The sequence below is a fragment of the Aspergillus caelatus genome (genome assembly GCF_009193585.1).
Source record: "Aspergillus caelatus strain CBS 763.97 unplaced genomic scaffold BDV27scaffold_49, whole genome shotgun sequence".
NCBI classification, from domain to species: domain Eukaryota; kingdom Fungi; phylum Ascomycota; class Eurotiomycetes; order Eurotiales; family Aspergillaceae; genus Aspergillus; species Aspergillus caelatus.
The window spans coordinates 107,009-131,730 of NW_022475312.1; the positions used below are offsets into that span (position 1 = coordinate 107,009).

The following is a 24,722-nucleotide window of genomic DNA, read 5'->3' on the forward strand; positions in this document are numbered from 1 at the left end:
GCCGCGATCTTCCGCTCGATTGAGTGCGCTAGGCCGAGGATGCAGAGTCCCGTGCTGACGTGAAGCCCTACGGCGACACGGACTGCGAGCCACGATGCAAGCCCTGGTGGGTCTCACCATGGACAACGCATCATCGGCTGCAGAAGGCCATCACCATCTGGAATCATGGGAAGACGAAATCTCCGACGGGCCGTCCCTAGAGTTATCCACAAAATAATAAAAAGCGTCAGCTTGTCCATCATTGAGGAACCCCCCCCCCCAAGTAGCATGAGGAAATTCCTACGCTCCCCATCGAAAAAGAGTCAGATCCCTCATTCAGTACTTTCGATTCTCTTCTACCTCCAGCATGGCTTCCTCTGATTCCCCTTTGCTGCTGCCGGTCAAGCTGGATGCATTTGTGCTGAACCCGGCGGTGTGCGATGGGGTCGAGGCCGACCAGGCCAAAATCGCGCCGATCACGCAGCCTAACTATAGCTATCTTCGCCTTCAGCCCAACATGCTGCAGAATGACGTGATTCGCCCGATTGAACTCCACGCTGCGGCCCCGCACGACAAAAATACTCGCATCGCCCACTTGGGGCTGGTCAATGGGGATGTGCCAGACACCCCGCAGCTCCGCAAGGAGCGACTGGGCGTGTATCTGCACTGGATGATCCCTCGCCTCTATCGCACGGGAGCAGCTGCCACTGGACCCGAAGCCGACCGATCCAGGCGCCGACGAGGATTGACTCCTCACCTGGGGCTGCATGACGAGCCAGCACTGCAGATGCCCCTCTTCCCCGACACGCCCAATCGGTGGCTGGTCGTCCGTCGCGTCCGCCAGGATGAGCCAGTGGTACCGACAAATGCGAACTACAAACCCGTGACAGCCTGGATGGTGGAGAGCGACTGGATGAGAACGATTGACGAGTTCAATGACACCAACGATGATCTGTGGGACATTGAAGCCAGCGTGTCACCCTACCTAAAGACAGGAGGCCTCGATCCCAATGAAGGATCCACCCTCAATCAGCAGGCGGAAGTCTTCATCGGGGGCCGTGAGAAGGCCGCGGACTGGGATGCAGCAGTCAGTGCAGAGCGAAAGCGCGTCGATCTAGGCATCCTCAACTCCTCCAATCAACTCTTCGCCGATTACCAACCCCACAACACCAATGTCTTTTCGACGATCGACACGTTCCAGTGCGAGGATGGACAGTATCTCACCCAGGCCACAGCAGACTACTTCGTGCTGGGCTGGCATGCTGAAGAGCGTAAAGATCCCTTGCATCTCAAGGACCCCATGAAGCGAAGTGATCGCCTTGATGCGTTGTCACTCGCCCTGCATGGAGCCGATGCAAAACACCCTGCGGAAGAGGTCAAGCAATGGTTGGAGGCGGAGGAAAGCGCGAGAGTGCTGTGTCATGGCGCCATGTATAACGTGAAGTGGGATTTTAGCAAAAAGCCCACCAACGTCCCTGCCGACGAGGCTGCGCGAAATTTCCAAGCCAATGAGCCGGTAGCTGTCGGCACAACTGCTTTGGACGCGTTACTGGCATACGTCAGACCCCATCAAGTGAAGGATGCGGAAGACGTGTTGGCACAACTCGGCCCATTGCTGCAGGCGCAGAGCGAGAGCATTGAGGACCGTCGTGCGGCGGCGGATGAGGTCCAGAACTACAACTTTGCGCGCTACGCCGGGGGTTCCAAATACATGTTCGAGATCGACCAAAATCACCCGGCTGCACCCCCGTCGCCTACCGCTGCCAAGTTGCTCGCCAAGCTCAACGAGAGTCAGACACTGCAGGACTCTACAGCCAGGCAGTTGAGGCAACTTCGATGGGACCTATTCGCGCTGTGGTGGAGATTCTCTACCGACAAGCAGCGACAGGAGCAGACGGAGAAGTATCAAGCGGAGACGGACGAGCTCCGGAGGAAAATCGTTGCCCTGGAGGACGCCGTCAAAGTCCAGGAAAGAGTGATCCAGGAAACCAAAAGTACGATCGATGAGGACGTGTCTATAGAGCTCAAAGAGGCAACCGGGCCGGCCTTCAGCCAACAGCAGGACCCGAGTATCCTCCTGGGCAAGGTCCAATCGGGCTGGCCTCTGGACTACCTCGATGCTCTCAAAGTACGCCTGGCAACCCACATCGACCACACTGACTTACCGGAGATTCCCGAAACGGATGACTATGGGTTCCGATGCTTACCGGACGACACGGCACTAGAGAAGACCGCAGCACTCCTGGCACGCGAATTCCTACGCTATGGCAGCGATCAAACCCAGAGCTACCTCCAGGAGTCAGAATTCACTCCCCCGTTATATCACGAGGATGAGCGCGATCAGTGGAAAGATCAGCAGCCTTGGTTCCCACTTTTCTTGGAGTGGGAGGCCGAGTACGTCCACATCGACTATGAGCTGTGGGATATGGAAGAGAAGAGGACTGGGAATGACGACCCGAAATTCCGATACACAGTCAAACCAAAGCCTCTCTGGGATCTCGACATCACAGATAGACGAACGATTACGGGGAGAATTCTTCTCCTTCCCCAGGCGGCGTTTTCGCTACGGGCGCAACTTGAACGTCTATACAGCAGCACGCCTGAAGAGGTCCTTGACAAGACTGGTACCACAGAGGAGCAACGAAAGGCCCTCCTGAATGATGTCACTAAGCTGCCCTTTATCTCAGCTCCTCTGGATGGATTTACAAACCATCTTCTCACGCTGGCGGAGGGTAGCCATCTTAAGCCGAACAACCGACACCCAGGTGGACAGCCACAGCCTCTAGAAGATGCCTACATGTACTCAAAGGATATTGGCATTGGTAAATCGGAGGTCGCAAAGATGGGACTGGAGACCGATCTAACCCCGTACGCATCATTGGTCCGGCTGTCCTACACCGAAGACAATGACCTTCCTGCCTTTAAGCCAGTTACCCACGGTCAATTCAAGTTGACCAAGCTGAATGTTTTTGACAAGTTTGGCCAAGCCGCCGCTGTGATTGATCCTCGTCGAAATGTCGACGCATATGTATGTCCGTGTATTGGGGAATACTACGAGCCGCAGGTGTACAATGACGGCTCCAACGATTGGCCCAATGTGGTCGATGAGCCGAGGAATCCAGGAGAATGTGAATTTCTTCAGATGCCCCCCAGCATCAATCAGCCATCACGGTTGCATATGAACTTTGTTACTCTCGATGAGTATGAAGAACGGCCATACTGGCGGCCAGTCACGGAGTGGGAGAATCCAATTTGGGGCTGGGTGTTGGTTAACTATGTCAACTACGGTATTCAATTCTTTCTTCCCGATGGTACCTTTTATCGCGAAGTCCGTGTTGCCGCACCAAATCACCCTAATGGTAGCGCCGCTACGGACAAATGGCTCCCTTTTGAGCCTCCCTGCACCGATGAGCCTCGCCAGCTAGACCGATTGATCGATCAGTTTACCAAAAAGGAGGTCAACCAGGAGAGCCGTAAATATTTGCTTGCTTTTATGGACCTGATCACTGCCGCTACTCTGCGTGCCAAGTCTGTCCCTGGAGCATACAGTCAGTGTGTCAATTCCCTGATCGGTCGACCACTCGCCCTGGTCAATGCTGGCATCTCTCTCGAGCTTGGAAGTGACGCCAAACATGGTCAATCTACATTCGAAGACCAGGAGTTTAAACGTCTGCCACGGACCCTGATACCGGAGAAGGGAACCTCGGTGAATCCTCCACCGCAGTATGCATTTCCCCTGAAGCTAGGCGACAAAGATCGATCTTACGATGGTCTAGTGGGATACTTCCGCGCTTTCGACCAAGCAGAAAAAGAAAACGCCCTAGATCTTGGAGCCCTCTACACACCATATCCCCGCGAGGATACGGACAAGTTCCCCTCGGAACAGATCCATCTGATTGGCAACGAGAATTTCCCAAAACTTCGAGCCTTTTGGCTTGATCCCGAGGAATACGTGGCGAAGGAGGACGGCGCAGCCAAGTTTACCATTGACCGGCACAGACAGCAAACAGCCTATTGCTTTCTGATGGACCCGTTCAGCCCAGTTAATGCTTATTCGAGTATTCTCCCCATTGAGCCGTTATCCCTACCGCCATGGACGTGGGAATCGGCCCTGAAACGCATGACGGCCTTCTTCCACTTTGGCCCTCTCGTGGTAGCCGATGATGTTCCCAAATATATTCCCTCTAAGCGCTTGAAACAGAACTACGACCTAACCAAGGAAGGAGAGGAGAGTGAGACGGTGGCTGGGAATAACATCAAACTGCCTTCGTTGGGTGTGGCGGAATGGAGTTGGCTCCAACCCTATCCCAACCCCGATGCTAGGGGTAATACGGCTGTGGTTTCTCCGGCAGACGAGGATGATAAAGCGGAAGAGGTGTATATGGCCCTAGACATTGGAGCGATTGACCCGGTGCCTACGTGGGAAAAGGGACCTCTGACGGCGGTGGAAGGGTTTTTGCAGATGAAGCGTGCTATCACGGCGCCAGAGGTTTAGAATTTTTCCTCTTTCCTTTTCTTCCCTTCCTTCTAGTTAGCCAGAAATAGGACCGCAGAGCTGAAATTGACTATGGGGTTCCCTTTCTGTTTCCACTCCTTTTACTGTAGACGACGCTTGTAGGTGCTTCGAAAACTTCTATCTGAGAGATAAATTAGCTTCACATCTCCAGACCCCGGGGGTACGCAAATTCAAAGATGTAGTGACCTATCACAATACTGTAAGGTGCTCTCCTAAACTTTCCTGTTTAGGAAGAGCCGAGCACATTGCCTGAGATGCATGATTTCCCTGTTTCTGCACATGCGGGCTGAATGACAGCACACCTTACAGCTGTGCAATTGTCCATACTTTGGAATCATCTCCATGCGTTACTTGTTCTTACGGTTTTCTTTCACAGCATGTATTCAAATTACCAACTTGGTAATGATGGCTTCAGCTGAAGGATGGAAGGTGGGCTATGCTGTCACTCACTCGCATGGTGAGTTGTCGTTCCCCTCTTCTGTGACCGGATGTGTTGATTGTGCCAAAGACGCATGCGGCCAGGAGGACCAGCGCATGAGGCGAACCTACAGCATTTTGTTGAGAGAGAGGAAGTAGGAGGAGAAGGACGATGAGTGCACTGACTGGGCCTTGATTGATTCCCAGGAGTCTGCCCATCCATTAGGTGATTGGATTTCTAAATCTGGGGATAATACGCATACAGACAAGACAGCCTACCGCTTTCTATCTTGGTTTCATAGGAAAATTACCCCCTCGACTCGGACTGCTCGATTATCCGTGTGGTATAGAGACCGATCCCTTAACGCAGAGCTTTGCTGTGCTGTACCTCCCAGCCCACTGGTGAATATATCAGCGTTTCCACCATGGCGAAGTTCAGGGTTGATTCCATTCACATATCGGTTGTGATTGGAGATTCTGCGATCCATCTCCTCGTTGAGGAAGCAAAACCAAAACCAAAGGTCCTTGCGGCAGTTTTGATAGACGGAGGAGATGACATCGCTGGTGGCGGTGGTGCTGCTGCGGCGGATGGAGACAGCGACGAGGATGATGATGATGATGATGATGATGAACAGCAAGATGACCGGGATACCAGATTTGTCTATCTCCGCCGCAAAGCCAAGAAGCATTCCATTCTCTCCACTATCACTTGGATTGAAAAGAAATACGACTGCAGCAAGATGGCCAACGACCGACTCCAATTTGATTCAATTGTGATTACCCATTGGGACAAGGATCACTACCATGGCATTGGCAACGTCCTTATGACTGAGGCTCGAGAAGGCAATGTGCCAACCAAGCTTTCCTGGTTGAAATGGGGGCCTAATAATACCCCAGAGACCTACCTCTATGCCCCCACGCATCTTGCGATCAAAGCAGAGCTGTTGGGAACTTTTACTTTTGATAAAGATGATAAGGAAAAAAGGGTGATTCGCATCGCCTACAAAAAGAAAGGGGAAAAGAAGAAGACTCACGAGCCGTTTGCCCAATTCCGCAGCACTGGGACACCGAAAAATAAAACGGCAGATGGTCTATGGGGCGTCTTGGGAGTGAACTTTTTCAACAACAAACAGCTTACACAGAAGACCCCGGATAATACCGTGAAACCAACAGCTTTGATCACAAGCAACCCTCCTGATAATCCTGCTCATCCAGCCATGTACTGTGTCGGGGTACGATATTCCTGTCTTGTAAAAGAAAGTTGGGACCTTCCTACCCGAAGGTCAAACGACGATGCTACGACAGACGGCCGTAATCCTCATATTGTTCCCGGGGAGCGTGCCGGCGAAATAAATGAGGTCTCGATCGCGGCAATGGTTATGTGGAAAGGAGTTGGCAACAAGAGCCCTCCTCGTGTGTCTCATTATTTTGCTGGAGATCTCGGCCAAGATGAAGAAGATCCGATTTTGAAGTGGTTGGAAAGCGATCATATCAACCACATTACAAGCATGAAAGCAAGTCATCATGGAGCAACCAATGGTACTCCAATCGACATGTTTAAGAGATTTCAGCCCTTGAACACCTACATCCCATCTTCGACCAAGGTTAAACACGGCCATCCTTGTGAGCATCTTGGCCCCCTAGATATTCGTTTTCTGGTGCTAACCGTATATCCCTTCTAGCGTGGGAGTTTGTATTTGCCTGGAATCTGTACTGCGCGACGAGGGCTGCCAGTGCAAAGGTAGCTCGCTTGGTTTGCGCCGCTTATCCCCCGTACCTCTGGCAGGAGAATGGAAAATATAATGATGAGGATCTTGCCGACATGCGTCTCTTGGGCCTAGGTAAGAGAGGTGTGGAATTCCGAGACAAGTTAAGGACACAGCTGAAAGCAATCAACGACGCCCGGTCCGGAAAGTTTCCAGTGGATAATGAATACGAGAAGTACGTTGATCAAGACGAAGAGACACAGCGAAGATACATAGCTGAGCGCCTGACCGCGATTCTGAAATTACGTGGTTTCCCGACGGCAGATTACCATCCAGCGTTGAACTCGGGCTATGTCAAGAGGGGCAGTTGCAAAAACAAACAGCAAGGACTGGATCTGGTGCTGATTCGATCGTATGCCGACGAGACAAAGGACGGCGAGTTCCTTTACAAGGACTCTGGCAGCGATGAACTAGCTAAAATTCCAGCCATTACCAATAACACAGCGAGAAAGTCATCCCGTTTGAGAGATCAGGACCAGCAAGCAACTCGTACAAAAAGACCGAGCAACCAGCCCGTGCCGCCGAGTGTCGCCAAAGAAAAGAAGTCGAAAAAAGGTTCAAAAGCCGGAGATGGGGAAGCTGATGCCTGGCTGCTCGGTGTGATCGAGGTTTCTGAAGGCACCTTCTATGTGCCCCCCGAAACAAATCCAGGGGAAATAGGCCCGGGAGATGATGACGAGGACGAAGATGATTCTTCGACCGCCGCGCCTACCAGCATCCAGGGGGAGGTGAACCGAGTCTCAACTGAAGCTAGGACGCATATCGCTGTGGATCCAATGATCCCTGCGAACGGGTATTATCTCTTCGCAAGCACCGTTGATCCAAGTGATGTTGATGCACAGATTGAGCACCAGATACTCCGGCCGGGTCCTCTGGATGAATTTGTCGATGCGCTGCATTGTGGTGTCCTTTGTCTGGAAGAAATGCCAGAGGTCAACGCAGAAACTACTCTGGAGGAAGGGGTGGATGAATGGGGATGCTGGATTCAAGACGTCCTCGGCGCTCAGACTGTGTCTGTGGTTCGAGGGACTGATGATGATGAAGGAGGCTTCACCATCAGCGGCTGGAGAATGCAGATTCCTCTTCAACCGATTGGAAGTAAAATGGAAAGCCCCAACCCCACTCTGCTGGACTTGACCACAGACCCTGCCGTCCTGGAGAAAACCTTTGGGCCCACGGAATTTGTCGATGAAAATGGTTTCTTGACCCAAAGCAACGTGCTGGTGTTCGGACTGTCCGGGGTTTCCAGCGGACCTACATCCGTGGCCATTAACGAGATCATCCAATTCATCGGTCTCCGAGATTGGTTTGGGGATCCAAGTGGCAGTGATGATATTAACCCCCTCATAGCCCTACTCGGTATGTTGGAGGTGAAATTGCCCTCGACTGTGGGTGAGGCTGAAGACGGCCGAAACGCGGTTTGGGTTACCCCAGGGGATACCTACAGGACTACCATCCGTCTACAATTACCATTACAGACGGAGGGACAGGTGGAGCTCAATGATAAATTTCTGCAACCGTTCAAAATCTCCTTGGATGAGTCTACCGTTATCGCGCGGCGATCAAGCACCTGGTCAACCAACGGGGAAGAAGTCGTGATCGAAACCCAAGGCAGTCTGATTCTTCGAGCGACGGCAAAAGTCAACGGTAATATTACGCTAGACGCGATGTTGGAGTTCAATCCAACCCTGACGACTATCACTCTAACAAATTCTACCCTCGGCGCCGTCACAATGGACAGCATTCTCGGGTGGGTGGTGAATGTTCTAAAACTCGAATCCAGTTTTGATTTCATGAAGCTCCAAGATCGAGAGACATCTTCATTTCGGCTGGGACAGTTTGAGTTTCGTCGAATTATCCTTGACCTGGTTAGAGACCCCGTCACTGGCGAGGCGACTATATCAAGCTTCAGCTTGCACGCAGAGGTCATAATGCGCCTCGGGAAGCACGCAGATCCGGTTCTATTTCACCTTTCGTATATCTACGATGCCGTTGATGGGAGTACCGTGCGAGCTCGTTTGTGGGGGAGTAAGTTGGCCATTATACCCTAATACTAAAAGACGTTGAACGCTGACAGGTACAGAGCCTCCATCCAAACCTAGTGAAACCGAACAGCTTGTCCAACCAGAATACGAGGACTTCCACTATCTGGCCCCTATTACTATCGAGGAAGCAGATTGGGCGTTGACCCTGGATCTCATCGCCATTGGGGGATTCGAGACAGCTCCAGCCTTCCTACCCACCCAGGTTCTCCAGGCTGAATTCATTGCCAATCAGGAAGGACTTTACATGACCGGCACTCTGGTTCCAAAGCCAGCAGAGAAAAGTGACACGGTTCCGATTTTTACCATAGCAGATGCTACCCTTGAGATTTGGTATGACTGGGGGCAGAGCCAGCCCGTCGCCCGTGTGGCTGGCCCGGGATTTAGTGGTGGGTTCTACGTCAAGGCGTTGTTATCGCAACCCAAGGGCTCGAGATATGGCGCACCCACTCAGATAACCGGAGCGGTCACATATGAGTCTAAGGAAGAGAAATGGCAGTTATACGGGTCGATGGATCATTTTTTTGCCTCGACGTTGGCTCAATTCTTCTCCGAGGATGTCCGAGGAGCGGTCATTCCTATGATTGAATCCATCGAGGTGAGGGGTCTCGAAGTGATCTATTCATTTTCCGATCAAGCGCCATCAGAATTCACAATCAGGGGAAATCTCGTTCTAGATCAGCACGTCTTTTCCCTGACATATACGCATCTCGGGAACTCTTGGGACTTTACTGCTGGCCTCAGAATCGACCAAGACCCATCGGTCGAATCGAATGCGGGCAATATGCTGGCATCTTTCCTTGGCGAAGACCTGAAACTACCTGATTTTCTCATCAATATCCTGGTGCCATCAAGCACCAGGGACTTGATGGAGATCAAGATCAAGAGTGAAAAACTGAAGGGCAACATTCGAAACAGTGTAATTGTGATCGCCACGTGGTTGATGGACGATCGCCTTCTGCAGTTTATACAATTTCGCCAAGTTCCAGAAGTGGGAAGCAAACCAGGGCCTGTCCGGCGAATTGTCATCGCCTCACTGCTAGCATTTCCTGCAGTAAACGTCCCTATGATAGGTGATATCACCCAGCCGTTCGATCAGGCCCTTTTTCTTTGGGCCCAAGCAGAAAATGGTGATGGAATTCCAAAGGGTGAACTAGAAAGCGTCAATGATATTCTACGCAATTCCACTCCGGCGAAGCCTACAGTGCCATTCAAGGTACTCGGTAATAGGGATAGGGATGTTAATGACGAAGATGTTGCTCTGGCCAATGGGCTACACTTCATGGTCGTCGCATTTACCACCCGCGGTTTCCTAGAGGTCATCATTGATTATACCTTCACGACCGGCACTGAATCAGGATCAAAGGCAGTGATTTCCCAGGGAGATGCTGAGAAGGGGGGAAGAATGGAGCCTTTTTCTAAAAGTATGGGTCCGCTCAAGATTAAGAGCCTTGGACTACGCTACTCAACTGGCTTATATAACGATCAATCAATCCTCTCGATTCGAATTGACGCCTCGATTATGGTGGGTCCAATAGAATTCTCCCTGGTAGGGTTCAGCATCGACTTTGATTTTGCCAAAGAAGGGGCGAGCTTGCATAGCCCACCAACCCCCGGTTTCTCACTGGAAGGGCTGCAGGCCGTCTATGACCGGCCACCGATTGAGATTGCGGGAATGCTGCAGATTGGAAAAGAACCTGAACGGGAATACTACCAAGGTGCCTTGATGATCAGCTACGTGCCTTGGCAGTTCCAAGCCGCTGGGTATTGGGGCTACACGACGAAGAAGGATATTAAAAACTTCGAGACGGTGTTTGTGTACTGTGTCCTCCGTGGTCCGCTTATCACCTTCCAATTTGTGAGCATTGAAGGGATCTGTGGGGGCTTTGGTTATAATTCGAAACTCACATACCCAACGGTGAAAGACGTGATCGACTTTCCTTTGATCAAGGACGGGGACACTCCAGGGCGGCCCGATGGTGACACCCCCCTTAAAGCCCTAGAGAATATGCTTGATACAAAATGGTTTGCGCCGCAGGACGGGTCATTTTGGGTTGCTGCCGGTCTCACGGTGAAGGCGTTTCAGATCCTTCGTGTACAGGCAGTGGTTGCTGTCCAATGGAACCCATATGTAGAGCTTGGTATATTTGCAGTGGCTACCGCCAGTATCCCAGGAGGAAACAGTGGGCGGCAATTCGCCTTTGTGCAGCTGGGAATTGTGGCCACGGTGAACCTGGAAAGTGGTGTCTTGAAGGTCGAGGGTGAACTGACGCCCGCGTCTTACATCCTGGACCCTAGCTGCCACTTAACGGGAGGATTTGCCTTGTACAGCTGGTTTGACAGCAAGGATTCCAACCTGCGTGGTGACTGGGTGTTTACTATCGGTGGCTATCATCCTTCCTATCAGAAACCATCTCAATACCCCGAAGTCGACAGATTGGGAATCAGTTGGCAGTTTGGAAAATCAATCAGCATCACCGGCAACGCGTATTTTGCTATTACGCCAAAGGCCTGTATGGGAGGCGGTAGATTGGAGCTGAAGCTCTCTCTGAACCCGCTCTACGCATGGTTTATCGCCTTTGTCGACTTCCTGATCAATTACAAGCCCTTCTTTTTCATGGCCGAAGGAGGCGTCTCGGTTGGGGTCCAATTCACTCTGGACCTCTGGCTGGTTACGATCAAAATTCATGTTGAGCTCAGCGCTCGTTTATACATCCAAGGACCGCCCATCAGTGGCACCGTCCACGTGAACTTCTATGTCTTTGGTTTCGATATTGACTTTGGCACCGAGCCTGCGGAGGCGTCGCGGCCCTTGGAACTGGATGAATTTATCGAGCTCGTCTGCCAGACTCATACTGAGGGCCCCACAGCCCTTCTCGCTTCCTCATCGCAGGGCCACATCGCCCAGGCTGTAGATGGGCTCATCGGCGAGGGCCATGTGTTCGCCGTCGAAGAGGGACTCATACCTCTGGAGGAAATCGAGTCCACACCTAGCACGGGTCAGTGGATTGTGGACATGGCCACATTCGAGTTTTCTGTCAACTGCAAGTTTCCCATCGAGAAAGCGAACGTGGTAACATTGAAGGTCTCGGGCGACGAAAATGGGAGCAGGGAGGTGCATCCTAGTGAAAAGGTGGACACGTTGAGCGCAAGGCCGATGCACAAGACAGGCAGCATCACCTCAACCCTAACCATTACCATCCAGCGCGATGAGGAGGATAAACTATTAGAAGATAAAGAGCCAGACCCCATCTGGGAAGATAATGAAGCTATCTACGGTGACGTTCCTGCCGCCCTTTTTGGCAAGTGTAAGTGTTCGATCCATTCATCCGTCCAATAGTTGCTAGACTAATTTCCTTCTAGATGATGCCCGGACAGACCTGAGCAAGTTCAAGAACCCCAAGTCTCTATTGAAAGGAACATCCGAGAAGACGCTCCACGTCATGACCGGTGTTCGACTCCGCCGACCGGGCGACAAATTCTCCGACGATCCAGATGTCACCTATAAGGTCGAGTTGTTTCAGATTTCCAACATCAAACCCACGTATAAACTTCCCGAAAGTAAAGCACGCTCAGAGGTCCTCGAAGGAGTTCCGTGGCCAGATACGCCAGGTTCCAATAACTGGGAGACAGTGAGAAATAAATGGAAGAGCCCGGATGCTGGAGAGCGCGCGGGCCAACAGGCTACTGATCTATGGCAAGAGCTGGGTTTGACCCAGTTGGGCTGGGATACAGAGCGTATTAAGGGCTCTGATTCCACCTTTACCGGGTGTCAACCACAGAGACTTATCGACGACCTTGAGAAACATTATCTATGGGCACCGCTGCTGACTCGTGGATAGAGATTAGAGTTGACCAGGTTCCCCCGCTAAACACGAGCAGCTCAGGTAGCGATCACACCATCAATAGCAATGCCAGATAAAATAGTCTATTAGTGGCCTCATAAGGCCATGTTTATAAATGGTAGCGGTTCCCTTTTAAAGCACAAGCCGTCCAGGAGCACAAATTAATTAGAAGCTAGACGCTATTACCAGGACTGAATATCCAAACAATGTACTTGTAAAAGATATTATAGTTATCAACGTGATATATACCTTGCCAGTGGAGAAGACCTGTTCGCAGTCAAAGGAGATCTGTAATGGCATGGTTCGGACAAAACATTGGAATCCTGTTCACCGCGGAAAGGAAAATAATTGGTTGACTGGTACGTACTTGTACGTCTGGAATTGTGGAGTGCAGTGCATGCTAGAACCAGGAACACATCCAGTCAGATCTTAGGATAACAAGTGGGCTTCTGTGTTAACACAGCCCTGCTCTAATCTTGATATAACGGCTCCGTGTTAAATGAACTAGTAATATGGATCTGGCCTTCTAGATTGGACTAGTTCCACTGTTATGTACAATATAATGCCATTTCGATGAGTGGCGAGAGGCTGGCTTGATGACTATGGTCGGAACAGTGGATCCACTTGTGCCATGAGAGAAGGTATTCGGAGGTGAAGCCCCAGATTGATAACGAGTCTAACCTAATTTTTTGTCTTTCACTGAAAATCATGCCGACATCACTACCCTTGGCTGAATTCGAGGAGTCAATCCCTACCCTGAGCTCTTAGTGTAAGTGGATTTGACACTCGAGAGTGTCTGGAAAGCAGGTTAGAAACAAGGTAGATTGACATACAGGCATATGGAAGCCCTAGACATTGATATGTTTGTTCTTTGGTCCAAGAAATATTTTCATCGCATATGAGGAGGCATGCCTTTCATTTAGAAATCTAGATAATAGAATCATGGGCGATCAATGAACTATCTCAACCGCAGTATGTAAGTGACCGTATTGGCTCATGATTGCGCGGTTTTGTATCATTTTTGGCAGAGGATTCCTGTTAGCTGGAATCTTCCTTTACTTTCTTCTATACATATGCAAACAGTTGAAATACTTTCCATACTACATAGGCTTTAAAATGCCAAAGGTTGACTATATAACTTTCAGTGCTTATTTTAGATTTTATTTTAAGGTGTGATGACTAAAGTTAGAAAGGCAAGAACTAAAGAAAGAATATATAAGAATGATTTCGGCCATATCAACAAATTCATTACTCTTTCCTCGAAGGGCTCTTAGTTACTTTCGTTGCTAAGCTTGGATTTAACGGTAATCTCAGCAATGGCTTGACCGATCGTAACGGTATCCCCTTCTTCAACAAAGCGATGTTGTATAACGCCTGACTCGGGAGCATATACTTCTAATGCAACTTTCTCGGTTTCGATAAATGCTAGCACATCATGCTGTTCCACATAATCTCCTACTTTGTGGTTAAACGAATGCAACTTTCCCTCGTCCACGGATTCCCCACCCAGCGTGTCGATATGAACCGTGGCTTTAGAATTGAATCGCTGGGGAAGAATGCTGAAGGGCCGAAAGAGGTTCTTGCGCGAGGGAAAGGATGTAAAGCGATATGGTTGGTGATTATACAGTCTAGCTGGACTGCTTGCAACACATTTTCGGGGGAGATTGAACTGAAGAACTGAATTATAGAGATTCAGTGATCTCCTTGATGACTTCAATGCCATAGTGTGAAGATGCAGAGAAGATGAATAACGCCAAGCACTGCAATACTGTTAAATTTAACTTCCTTGTTCCATCAAGAAAGGGGTCTGACTGTTATATACCTGACCGCACCAAATCCGTACTCAACCCACAGTAGTTTGAAAGGTGAAGTATTTAAACTCCCAGGCATGCTGAAGATCCCCCAACCCACGTGACTGAGCTTCAGCTGACTAGCCTGTATTTAGAATAGAAGAAATACATGGACTGTTAGCTGATGATCACGTGGCCACTAGCCTACCTAGCCAGGATTTATAGTGCACGCGCCTCCGTATATGATAGATCAATAAAACACACGCTCCGCTAGTATAATAACCTGGTGCCCTGAAACGAGGCACGAGTGAAGGGCTACTACCTTGCGCGAGCTACCCGCAAAGTTACGTGCGTTCATAACTGCAAATTCCTTGCCTATTCTCGCTGCTGGTTGGTCGATTTAGACCACTAAGACGTACTTCTCCTTCCGCCTTAGCTGTAAGGGTTCAAGGGCTTCATTCTGCTCTTCTCCATATGCTTCCCTCCATATAGAGGAAACGCAGACTAAAACCCAGACCTAATACAGGTATTGCTCAATTTTCAGGGGTTATCCTGTCTCGTTCATGGCATTCGGTCTTAACATATAGATACGTTCGGAGTATGATATTGTTGGAGGATGAAGCGTAGAAGTTATAACTAGATGATATGCCATGCAGATGGAATAAGAAGAACCTCCAATTACTTGAGAGCCCTCCGAGTGGTCCATTGTAAGCTTGTAGCCTTGGATTCTGTGGTGACTGCTTGATTACCATTAAACTGACTACTCCACATTATAGAATAGAAGATTCCTCTACTTGCACTTTTGATAAGATCTAGTTTTCATGAGGGGAGATTTAACAGACTAATAATCTACACCTTTCCAATGTCCAAAACATTCCCTATCAGTTGACCTGAGGTTTGATTAAATTGGACAATTGGATCTTGATCTCTACCTAGTTGACAAGCATTCTCAAAGAAGCGGAAAATTTCGTCTACTTCACAATCAACTTATCTCAGCCAAGGTCATCATTCACATGCTTCGATACCCTTAGATGTGGTTTCCTTCTGCATCGTACTTGACTTCCATGCCTGGATTTGGTTGAGAAACCAATCCCAACTGCTGCAGAGCCGTCAGAGCCTGCTCCTCGCCAATTTCATCCACGATCTTGCCCTTCTTCAGAGTAAAAATAGTTGTGCCCGAGAAATAGATTTCTTTACCGGTATTGGGCTTATCGAGCTGGCCTACCGCCAGATCATCAAAGGCGACACCGGTATGTCTACCACCACCGATCCAACGGCCAACAACATAATCACCCTCGGCAATTAGAGGGAACTTGTACGCGTGGAAGGAAATATCAGGGAATGCCTAGAAGGTATTAACTTTCTCGGAATTTTTTTTTTTTCAAATGCCATTCCAGATTATATCTCTCATACCTGTCTAAATTCAATGAGCATCTTCTTCGCCGCTTCTTTGCCACGGCGACGCCCGTGCATGGGATAATCGATGACGAAGTGATCATCACAAAGTTCATCAACGATATTCGCATTGCCCTTGCCCCAGTACTCCTCGAAGTATTTCTGGACCACGGCTTTGTTCTGGGCTTGGACGGTAGCCATAACTTTGGTTGATGTACCTCCCGGTGTGTTTTGATAACTTGATCTTGAGTAAAGGTATTTTTTTTTGGGTTGTATTCGCTTTCATCTTGGTAGAGGCAACCTTTATATATCTAACTCTGGCGCTCATGTGTTGCATCTGAGAACGATTTGCTGCGAAATTGACCAATCATGCCACCCGTTGAGTGACGTTCATTGAATTTCATCTCTGATCTTAAATTAACCAATGAGAGACGATGTTGAGACAAAGAGTTTCGCCCCACCGCGGAAGGTATGCGTTCGGATTGGGTGATTCAATAGTAGCAACTGAACAAGGGCTGGAAATGATTGGTCAGCTTTTGAGAAATCTGCACTGGGTCGTCTTCCGATTGGTCATATCCCCAGCATCTGAAAGCCGCGTTCTACAGCATTGTATGTAAAACGTGCGTCTTGATTCAACCTCTTCCATTGAATTTCTAACTTTTCATAACGCAACATGCCTGAGTTTACTGTTTTCAAGGGGTCCCAGAATGGAAAAATCGTGGAATGTCGGACCCGACGCCCTGGTCCCATAGGGGATGAAGTACTCGTCCGGATTACGCATTCTGGTCTTTGTGGAACCGATGAACCCAACACAGACAAAGCTTTTAAGTGGAAATAAACTTTTCAGATTTTCATATAGCCCCGCGGAGATAATTACGGCCACGGCCAATTGCCCAGCACATTACTCTATAGCATGTGTTACCTATTTGTGCAGAGGCGATATCTAGGTAGTGCATTCGTAGCGCAACGTATGCATATCAATATGTAGGTGTCGTGAGTATGAGGCCCTGCCTGCCTAAGCACAGGACGGTAAAGCATGGAACGGGGTAACTCGAATGGAATATTTGATGGGACATATGAATACAAATTTTATCAGATGATATAACACTTAAAACAGCTATGTATGCAGGAAAAAGGGAGCAGATGTATTTCATGTATATAACAACTGGGTTAAAATTCACTCGTTTCATGCATGCCCTAGCCCCTGCGGGAAATCGAACACCATATCCGGATCTGCGACAGCCTTGAGCGACTTCAAACGTTCTAGATTCTCACCATAGTATGCCTGTCCAAAATCAGCGAGATAGGGGTCAATATAATTTTGGTATGCGTGCCACTGGCCATTTGGTTTAGCTTGTTTGATAGCGTCTGCAATGTTGGTAACTTTCTTCAGTCCTTCTTCATGGGCATCTGTATTGTTGAAGCCAGGGAACTTATTTGAGAAGATTTGGACAAGGAACAAACTATCTCGATGGATAAAGGATGTATCACCAGATGTTGGTCGAAGGCTCGTTCTTGAGCCTGGTCCATTCAAATCAAAAGATACATGGCTTTGTGTATCTTTGACGACCTTTGCGTCCTGAATAGCGCCTATGATGAGCTCTGCATGAGAAATTGTATAGCTAGGGGCGCCGTCGTCCACCAGGGACTGAGCGTAATATGGCTGAGGTATACTGGGCGCATCCAACGAGCCCATCAGATCGGTGAGAGCGGGGATCCAGTCATTGAATTCTCTGATGTAGGACGTAGAGTTGACGGGCTTTACTCCGCGGTCTGCAAGTTTGCTCAACAATTTATCGAGTGCCGGTAGAAATTCGGCGCGTTCTCCCAAATACTGCCCAGTAAAAGAGCAAATATTCCCGGCATCAGCGTCAGATATAACGACCTCGCCTCCCAGCTCGACCGGAAGACCATCAAAATTATTGGCAGGGATAGAACCAAGCTCCTGGACTGCCAGTAGCACTTGGGCACAGTCAGACTTGGACGAGAAACTGATTCCATAGTTCACAACTGCAGTAGGGGCTGTTTCCAACACATACGTAAAAGATGTTACGATGCCGAAATTGTTAGCCCCAGCTCCTCTTAATGCCCACCATAGCTCCGCATCCATCCCTACCGAGCTAGAGTTTAGTAACTTGATATTCCCTTTAATATCGACGAATTCTAGCGACACAACTAACAGCAAAGTTAACATGCTGCTCTTTGTGCGTGTAAAGTTTTTGCCATATCCTATCACACTTACTACGGTCAACAAGCCAACCCCATTTCCGCGACGTGAACCCATAACCACCACCTAAGGAATGCCCTGCAATTCCAACTCCGGGACAGGTCCCGTGTGGCAGGGCATATCCTTTCTGACCCATTGCAACTGCCAACGGACCCAAGGTTTGACCAAATTGCACAGTAACTTCCATTTTGTCGTCGTCGAAACTTGTCTCCAGCATCTGACTGGAATCGATGACAACCTCACCCGAGAAACCGTATGCAGCATAGCTATGGCCTCCTCCCCGAGTACTGAGCTTGACATTCCCTTTCTCAGCACCCACACAGCGTACGCTAGATGCCACCTCCTCCGATGACGTGGGTATCACGATAACCTTTGGATGCGGCTGATAGTTTGCATTCTGCGGACGGGATAGTGCATCATAGTTCAAGCTTCCGGGGTACTCCACGGTCGCTCCTGTATTGTTTAGACATTGTTGTAGCGAGACCGGGAGAGCCAGACTATCCGCGAATGCAATCGCACGGGTAGGTGAGAAGCCGAGTGCGCATGTCAGTATTAAAGCTAGTTGCTTTTTTGACATCGCCTTTTAGCTTCAGTGGCCCACGCACAACGATGTGCTGTGGACTGCAGCAGAGAGGCTTATGGTATGTTCGATATGTTTAAGTTTGATCCGCTAAGCCAACTTATATCCGGCAATGACAGCTCTTCGCAGTACTTTTACCACTGGTATTTTGCGCGGAAAGGGATTAATAAATTCGAGAAAAACCCTTGGAATCTCAAACGCGCAGATTCGGCTGTGACAATTGTGATTGCCATTGATTTAGGGGCTGTATGCAAGGGGGCGCATACCAAGCAACCCCCTGAAAAATGCAATGTGATCTATCATCATGACCGGTGTCTACATACAGAGAATGGAAACACAAATGTTGATCAATAAGATTTGAACTTTTTTAGAAGTCCAAAATGTATGTGAACTGATACAAGATGTATACGGTGGACTAACACGACTTCGATCGACTAACTTTAACCTCCTGAATGTTTTGGCTATCGCACCCTCTGGTAAACCCCTTCTTAATTAAAAACCGGTGATATGTATTAGGGAGCTGTGCTGCTTGTACTAAGGTTGAAACTTCTCTTTCTGTAGAATGACATTCGAAGTGTCATTACATTGGTGTACCATTGTCTACTGACCTAGGGCTTCACAGATTGCCAAATATCACACTGTGCATGGTTGCCTTGGTCTAATACTAGCTTCAATATGTGGGCGTGGGTTTAGAACAATCTTCCAGGATATATTAGAGGTGTATAGCCCGCAAACCAAAACCAAAAGGTCAAACTCGCCCATCACGACTCCGTATACACTAGATTTGGCCCGTCAAGTACACTGGATACTTATTCCTAAACTCGGGATTTTACCAGAGAAGGGGACAACTTAAACTATTTGAGAACAGATCTAGGTAGAGAGGGAAGAGGGAAGATTCAGTCATATACTATGCTATGCTTTTATTCAGTTAATAATAGACACTTTCATATCTTCTTGCTTCTATGTCCTTACCTAGTTGAAAGGCTATATACCTTGTATGGCAGAGCCTCCGTTACATCGCTCATTGGGTAAAAGGATAAATGTCTAGCATTTATCAGTCTCATCTCTTTGAGAACAACCTTAGAAGTATTCAACGTCATACTAAAGATTACAATGTCTGAGTGCAATAGAAAAAGGATTTCTTGGTCTAAGGAGCTAGAAAAACATTGCTACTCTGTTGTACTCGTCACAGAACCGAGGAGGGACGCGCGATCGTGCTTAGATCAATACTATATGACCTAATGATCCATGTAGTTCTGGAAATAAACGAGACCATATGAGTGAGCCGTTGATATCGCCCTAAGACTGGCAGACTATTGGCTAGCTATGTCTGGGATACAGAGAAGGTGATGGACAGTCATTTCACAGCAATGTATCGGAGGACCTATTGATCAATGCAGAGACTTCACGAGTCATCCACATAAAGCTTGATGACATAACCGCTTATCCAGATTTCTGCTCCCGAAGATACGACAATCCCCATCATTTCTTCCCACTGGAAGGAGTATAAGTCGATCCGCCCTTGCCATCATTGTAATAGGTGCTACCGTTGGAGTTGGAGTAATAGTAGGATCCGTTGCTAAAGTGTGTTAGCTGGATACCTGAATTTTTGAGAAGTATATTGACCTGTTGGAGTAGTGGTATGCATCGCCGCGACCAGAACCGTTCGAATCCGACCCAGTGCCGTAGTCACGCGAGCAATAGTGATTGCCCTGGATTCAAAGGATATCAGTAAGCTGCTGAGGTTGGATATTATGGCTAAGAAAAGGATGATGAAGGGGGGGGGGCGTACCTGGCTGTTCGTGCCAGAGCCGGTGTATGAGTAACCTTTGCCAGAGCTCGACATGATTACTTCTGAAAACAGAGTGACCAGAGATTGGAAAGTTTGTGAAGAAGGTGGATATGGTGGAGTAACAAGAGATGGGAGAGATTGTGAGAAAGGTTGGATATGGGAGTAGCAAGAAAGTAGGACGTGGTCTGGGGCATGACGTGGTTTAAATTCGGTCAAAAGTGCCCCCGCACGCCACTTGCCTAAATGAACCAGGCGCTTAAGCTCTTTGTGTTTGCATGTTGTACAAAGACCAATCTAGCCCTTGACGGCTTGAAACCTACCGTAGGATAGATATATGAGTGGCTACCGGGTCTTCAAGCCAGAAAGCTCTAGTGGATATTATTCATCTAAATAATTGGTTATTAGAAATACTGCGAAGAAATAACCGCACGAGCCCCTGTGGCTCTTGGATGTACTACTCTCCAGTAAGAGATACGAGTGTCCCTTCCGGCATCCGATGGGATATCGTCTTTTCTTTTGCATGGCTTGCACTGCTTGACTTCTTGACGACAGAATAAACATCCATTTTACATATGAATTATTCTCGGAGGCGTAATCAATGAAAAATACCCTCCAACATCTCACCTCCTTGAATTTCCAAGATTGGAACTAAACCGGAACAGCAGTCTGTTCAGATATGGAACCCACATTCTTCGGAGGTGTTTGACCCAAAAGCACCGTCGGAGACCAATTGTAGGTGATACTTTTCCTTTCTGCGGAGAGTAGATGGTGGAGAGCAATTTCGTGCTCCAGAATTCCCCCCGATGGACAAGACTGGCGGAGACCCTGGAGGATCTCATGGAGTGCCAGGAGATGCGTATTGGTGCATATGTTCATCAAATTATTCTGGAACTGCTGTCTTTGGAACTCGATGAGGCGGAAGCCAATCTGCTTCACTCGTTTGGGAAGATTAGGTACCCAGCTTGATACTGTAAGTTTGACTGTTATCCTTCACATGGCAGTGGGTCCTAGATACTTACCTGTAATCAAGACTAACTTGACCGAACACTTTATTCATTCCTGCCTCGAATTGCTTGGCTTTTTCGCCTAGAACCACCTGATGGGTTATGTCTACCTCTTCCCATTGAACAAATCCACCGGGTTCTGCGAATGTAGAATATCAGTGTGTATTCTAGGTTTTAAAAGCTAGATGAGTCTTAAGTTACTCAACAGCTGCATGACATGGCGGAGGATGGTGCCGGAATCCCGGTCTCGGAAGTTACTCTCGCCCACATGCCAAGGTGGACCACATCATACCGACCAACAAGAGCCGCTGGTGGATCGACAAAAGAATCCATGATATCAAATCGAAGGTTAGGTAGGCACTGCTCCTTAAGAGGAAATTGCTCATCGGAGATATCGAATCCATATAGCTGAGTGCTCGGTTGGAGGTATTTTGTTGCTTCAAAGAGCCAGATTCTATATACCGTTAGAAGTGAGTATCTCTAAGATAAAACATACATACTTCGTTCCAGTTCCAAGCTCTGCAATCCTCATGTCATCAGTGACGGGAATACGAGGGTGGAGTATATAGCCTGTGTGAAGCCTCCAGAGTAAATTCTGGGCGTCCAAACTAATAGTTCAGGTTAGCCTTTTTTTTCTTTTCTTTTTTTTCCCCTCCCATAGAGTTATTTGGGTCTTCAAAATTAAAAACATGAACCTGAACAGACCGGCCTGAGTGGAATATATCCCGACCTAATGGGTAGTTGTCTGATTCAGCCATCCTGTATATTCATAGTGGTGGACTTCAGAGGTAACAGGCGAGGTTTATATAGTAGTTGGAAGAACTGGATGCTGCGTCACTCATTCATTGCACCTGCATCTGTCATAATATAGAACCTTATCAGCACCTTCTAGTATTGTAAATCTTACTATATATACTAAAATATGCGAGATGGCACTCGGTAATAATATCTGACTTTCTGACTCGGCGTATCAAGGGAAATCCGGTAAAAAGAATAACGTCATACATGCCAACCTTTATGCTTATATTACCCGGCATATTAGACTGGAAATTGGAAGAAGTTGCGGTACGGTACCGACATTTATATGTCAAAAAGCAGGGATGATTATATGCATTTTCGTCCGACAGGGAGACCTCCAGTCATTCTTGGGAATGCATTACCCTACAGCTGCATTAGTATTACGTACCACGCGAATAGCTAAATTCATCATCTAAGTTTTCCTGCACTCGATTTGAGAATGAAGCCGATCTATCGACGTATCCAGAAATAAACAAATCCAATATTCAAGAATAAGAGTCCGTACAGAGCGACATCAAATATCAAGACCAGCGACTCCAACCCTGGAATACCTGAAAGGAAGGCGTCGAAGGCTGAACCTAAACTCTAAAATTGGAATGTAAACCATCTCATCCACGCGTTCTGCGATAATCCTTTCTAAGTCTGCCGTGAGTTTCCGAAAGTAGGCATCGTAAGTGATATACAAACTCGATCCTTCTCCGCATGTTTAACGTAATACAAAACTCTCTCGTAATCCGGTAGTTGATATATATTACAGGTAGAGTTTTCAAAACGGAATCACCCTTATTTACCTGTCATAGGCCATCACGATGCTTTTTCTATCCTACAGATCGCACGCAAAGGGTATATAAACCCTTCTCTCTCTGTCATCGTTGAAAGTTCCCCAGGCAATTTCCCTAATAATACCGCCGAATAATTTATACCCTAAGCCTGGGTATCCTGCCGTCCTCATAAAATGACGGTTCTTCCCACCTCCACTATTTTGCGGCCTGGTCCCCCAGACGCCCTACAAAGAGTTGCAACTGCTTTATCGAAACTCAAGTCCGATGACTATTATGCATACGAGCGCACAGGTATTTGGTATTTGGGTATTGGAAATCGCTCTTCAGTGACAACTGACTCCGAAGGGCGGGATGCAACCTTTTCTGCCAACGGAAAGGATGAAGTGCGATGCATCGATGGTGGAGTTAGCGATGTTGTGCGAGAATACATCTCAGCAAATAAGGACTGCGCAACCAGAATCTATGGTTATGTCGGGTTTAGCTATGCCCTACTTCTCCGGGACATTCCTCACACTGCTGGAAAATGGCCAATGCTGAGTCTTATGGTCCCACGTACTGAGATAGTCTTTTATCCAGATAGAATTACGCTCATTGGAAGTCGACCGCCGAGAGATGGAGGAACTCTGTGTGTTGGTCAATGATGACACTTGCATTAACCCATCACCAGGCCTGGCCTTGGACACGAATACCAGAGAAGCTGAATATGTGGAACAAGTCGAGGCTGCGTTGGCAGATATAAGAGCAGCGAAGTATAGGAAAGTTATTCCGTGTCGTGCTGTGAGTCTTCCATGCAGAGTGGACATGCCTGCAACCTTGCTGTGTGGACGACAACATAACAACCCCGCCCGCTCATTCTGTCTGCGTCATGGCAGCAATCAAGCTACTGGATTCAGCCCGGAGCTTGTCATGTCCCTGCGAGGCGGTAAATTAACGACTGAGCCGCTTGCTGGAACTCGGTCGCAGGAGGAGGCCAGTGATGAATCCAAAAGGCTCAAGGAGGCATTACTTAGCGACCTGAAGGAAATTGTGGAACATGTGTTGTCGGGTGAAAGAGGTAATAAGTGAATTGAACAGGTTATGCTGTCATGGCACTGTAGTTGTGGACGACCTGATGTCTGTGCGGCCTCGCGGGAGTGTGCAACACCTGGGCTCGAGTGTGTCGGGTACTCTGTCGCCTGACAAGGATGCATGGGATGCTTTTAATATCTTGTTCCATTCGATTACCGCTACTGGAATCCCAAAGCAAGCTGCACTGGAAAGTATTGGGCGTCTTGAGAAGCACCCCCGTGAGCTTTATCCAGGCGCAATTTTACTGATAGAGGATCCTGAAACCTGGGATGTCGCACTTGTCCTTCGAACGCTTTTCCAGGGACAAGAAATGCCATGGATTCAAGCTGGAGCAGGCATCGTTGCTCAGTCATCGCCTGTATGAGAACTGACCGAAACTTATGAGAAACTGGCCAGTATTGCTCCGTATGGTGTTGCTGAACGAAATCAGATGGGCTGAACTTTCGTAGAAGGACTTTAAATAGCGCTGATATACGATTTACTATTTTTGGGACGTGCTTTCTTGAATGCCCACGCTTGCGTGCCTATTATAAATTCGTACAAGTATCTATCTGTGAAGATGTTCCTGGTGGAATAGATCAGTGGTATACTTAATGTTGGCCGCATTGATCGGTTGGAGGCACGACCAAATGCCTAAGGTATTTTGGCCAGCAGCTGACTGCTATGACTGTAAGGTGTACATCCTCCAAAAATATTGCTATCCTGACTTTAATAGACCTAC

At 48.3% G+C, this 24,722-nt stretch overlaps 8 protein-coding genes across 8 annotated transcripts; 3 read left to right on the forward strand and 5 right to left on the reverse strand.

The window, feature by feature from the left end:
• Positions 1-346: 346 nt before the first annotated feature.
• On the forward strand, positions 347-4,474 carry BDV27DRAFT_155836 (uncharacterized protein; the record flags this gene model as incomplete). Its single annotated transcript, XM_032072218.1, has 1 exon — positions 347-4,474. The coding sequence occupies one exon, from the start codon at positions 347-349 to the stop codon at positions 4,472-4,474; it is 4,128 nt and encodes a 1,375-aa protein (XP_031929642.1).
• Positions 4,475-5,337: 863 nt separating this feature from the next.
• Positions 5,338-12,562, forward strand: BDV27DRAFT_143547 (uncharacterized protein; the record flags this gene model as incomplete). Its single annotated transcript, XM_032070118.1, has 7 exons — positions 5,338-6,535; positions 6,595-8,706; positions 8,762-11,522; positions 11,557-11,631; positions 11,677-11,719; positions 11,752-12,028; positions 12,084-12,562. The coding sequence occupies 7 exons, from the start codon at positions 5,338-5,340 to the stop codon at positions 12,560-12,562; spliced, it is 6,945 nt and encodes a 2,314-aa protein (XP_031929643.1).
• A 1,161-nt stretch (positions 12,563-13,723) lies between these two features.
• BDV27DRAFT_89397 (lipoyl domain-containing protein) lies at positions 13,724-14,404 on the reverse strand. The gene is made up of 2 exons (XM_032077892.1): positions 14,378-14,404; positions 13,724-14,325 (listed from the first exon to the last, which is right to left on the reverse strand). The coding sequence occupies exon 2, from the start codon at positions 14,286-14,288 to the stop codon at positions 13,836-13,838; it is 453 nt and encodes a 150-aa protein (XP_031929644.1). The 5' UTR covers positions 14,289-14,325; positions 14,378-14,404; the 3' UTR covers positions 13,724-13,835.
• Positions 14,405-15,276: 872 nt separating this feature from the next.
• On the reverse strand, positions 15,277-16,005 carry BDV27DRAFT_89400 (ester cyclase). The gene is made up of 2 exons (XM_032077894.1): positions 15,769-16,005; positions 15,277-15,700 (listed from the first exon to the last, which is right to left on the reverse strand). Exons 1-2 carry the CDS (start codon positions 15,949-15,951, stop codon positions 15,383-15,385), a joined length of 501 nt encoding a protein of 166 aa, XP_031929645.1. The 5' UTR covers positions 15,952-16,005; the 3' UTR covers positions 15,277-15,382.
• Positions 16,006-16,936: 931 nt separating this feature from the next.
• On the reverse strand, positions 16,937-18,615 carry BDV27DRAFT_170702 (FAD-binding oxidoreductase; the record flags this gene model as incomplete). Its single annotated transcript, XM_032075387.1, has 2 exons — positions 17,993-18,615; positions 16,937-17,925 (listed from the first exon to the last, which is right to left on the reverse strand). The coding sequence occupies exons 1-2, from the start codon at positions 18,552-18,554 to the stop codon at positions 16,937-16,939; spliced, it is 1,551 nt and encodes a 516-aa protein (XP_031929646.1). The 5' UTR covers positions 18,555-18,615.
• Positions 18,616-19,685: 1,070 nt separating this feature from the next.
• Positions 19,686-20,497, reverse strand: BDV27DRAFT_125149 (uncharacterized protein). The gene is made up of 3 exons (XM_032066260.1): positions 20,350-20,497; positions 20,184-20,269; positions 19,686-20,136 (listed from the first exon to the last, which is right to left on the reverse strand). The coding sequence occupies exons 1-3, from the start codon at positions 20,401-20,403 to the stop codon at positions 20,040-20,042; spliced, it is 237 nt and encodes a 78-aa protein (XP_031929647.1). The 5' UTR covers positions 20,404-20,497; the 3' UTR covers positions 19,686-20,039.
• A 306-nt stretch (positions 20,498-20,803) lies between these two features.
• Positions 20,804-22,111, reverse strand: BDV27DRAFT_143551 (uncharacterized protein; the record flags this gene model as incomplete). The annotated part of the gene is made up of 7 exons (XM_032070119.1): positions 20,804-20,890; positions 21,037-21,310; positions 21,369-21,492; positions 21,555-21,610; positions 21,646-21,807; positions 21,854-21,961; positions 22,059-22,111. 7 exons carry the CDS (start codon positions 22,109-22,111, stop codon positions 20,804-20,806), a joined length of 864 nt encoding a protein of 287 aa, XP_031929648.1.
• A 995-nt stretch (positions 22,112-23,106) lies between these two features.
• On the forward strand, positions 23,107-24,365 carry BDV27DRAFT_143552 (putative salicylate synthetase; the record flags this gene model as incomplete). Its single annotated transcript, XM_032070120.1, has 3 exons — positions 23,107-23,496; positions 23,546-23,973; positions 24,008-24,365. 3 exons carry the CDS (start codon positions 23,107-23,109, stop codon positions 24,363-24,365), a joined length of 1,176 nt encoding a protein of 391 aa, XP_031929649.1.
• Positions 24,366-24,722: the final 357 nt, after the last annotated feature.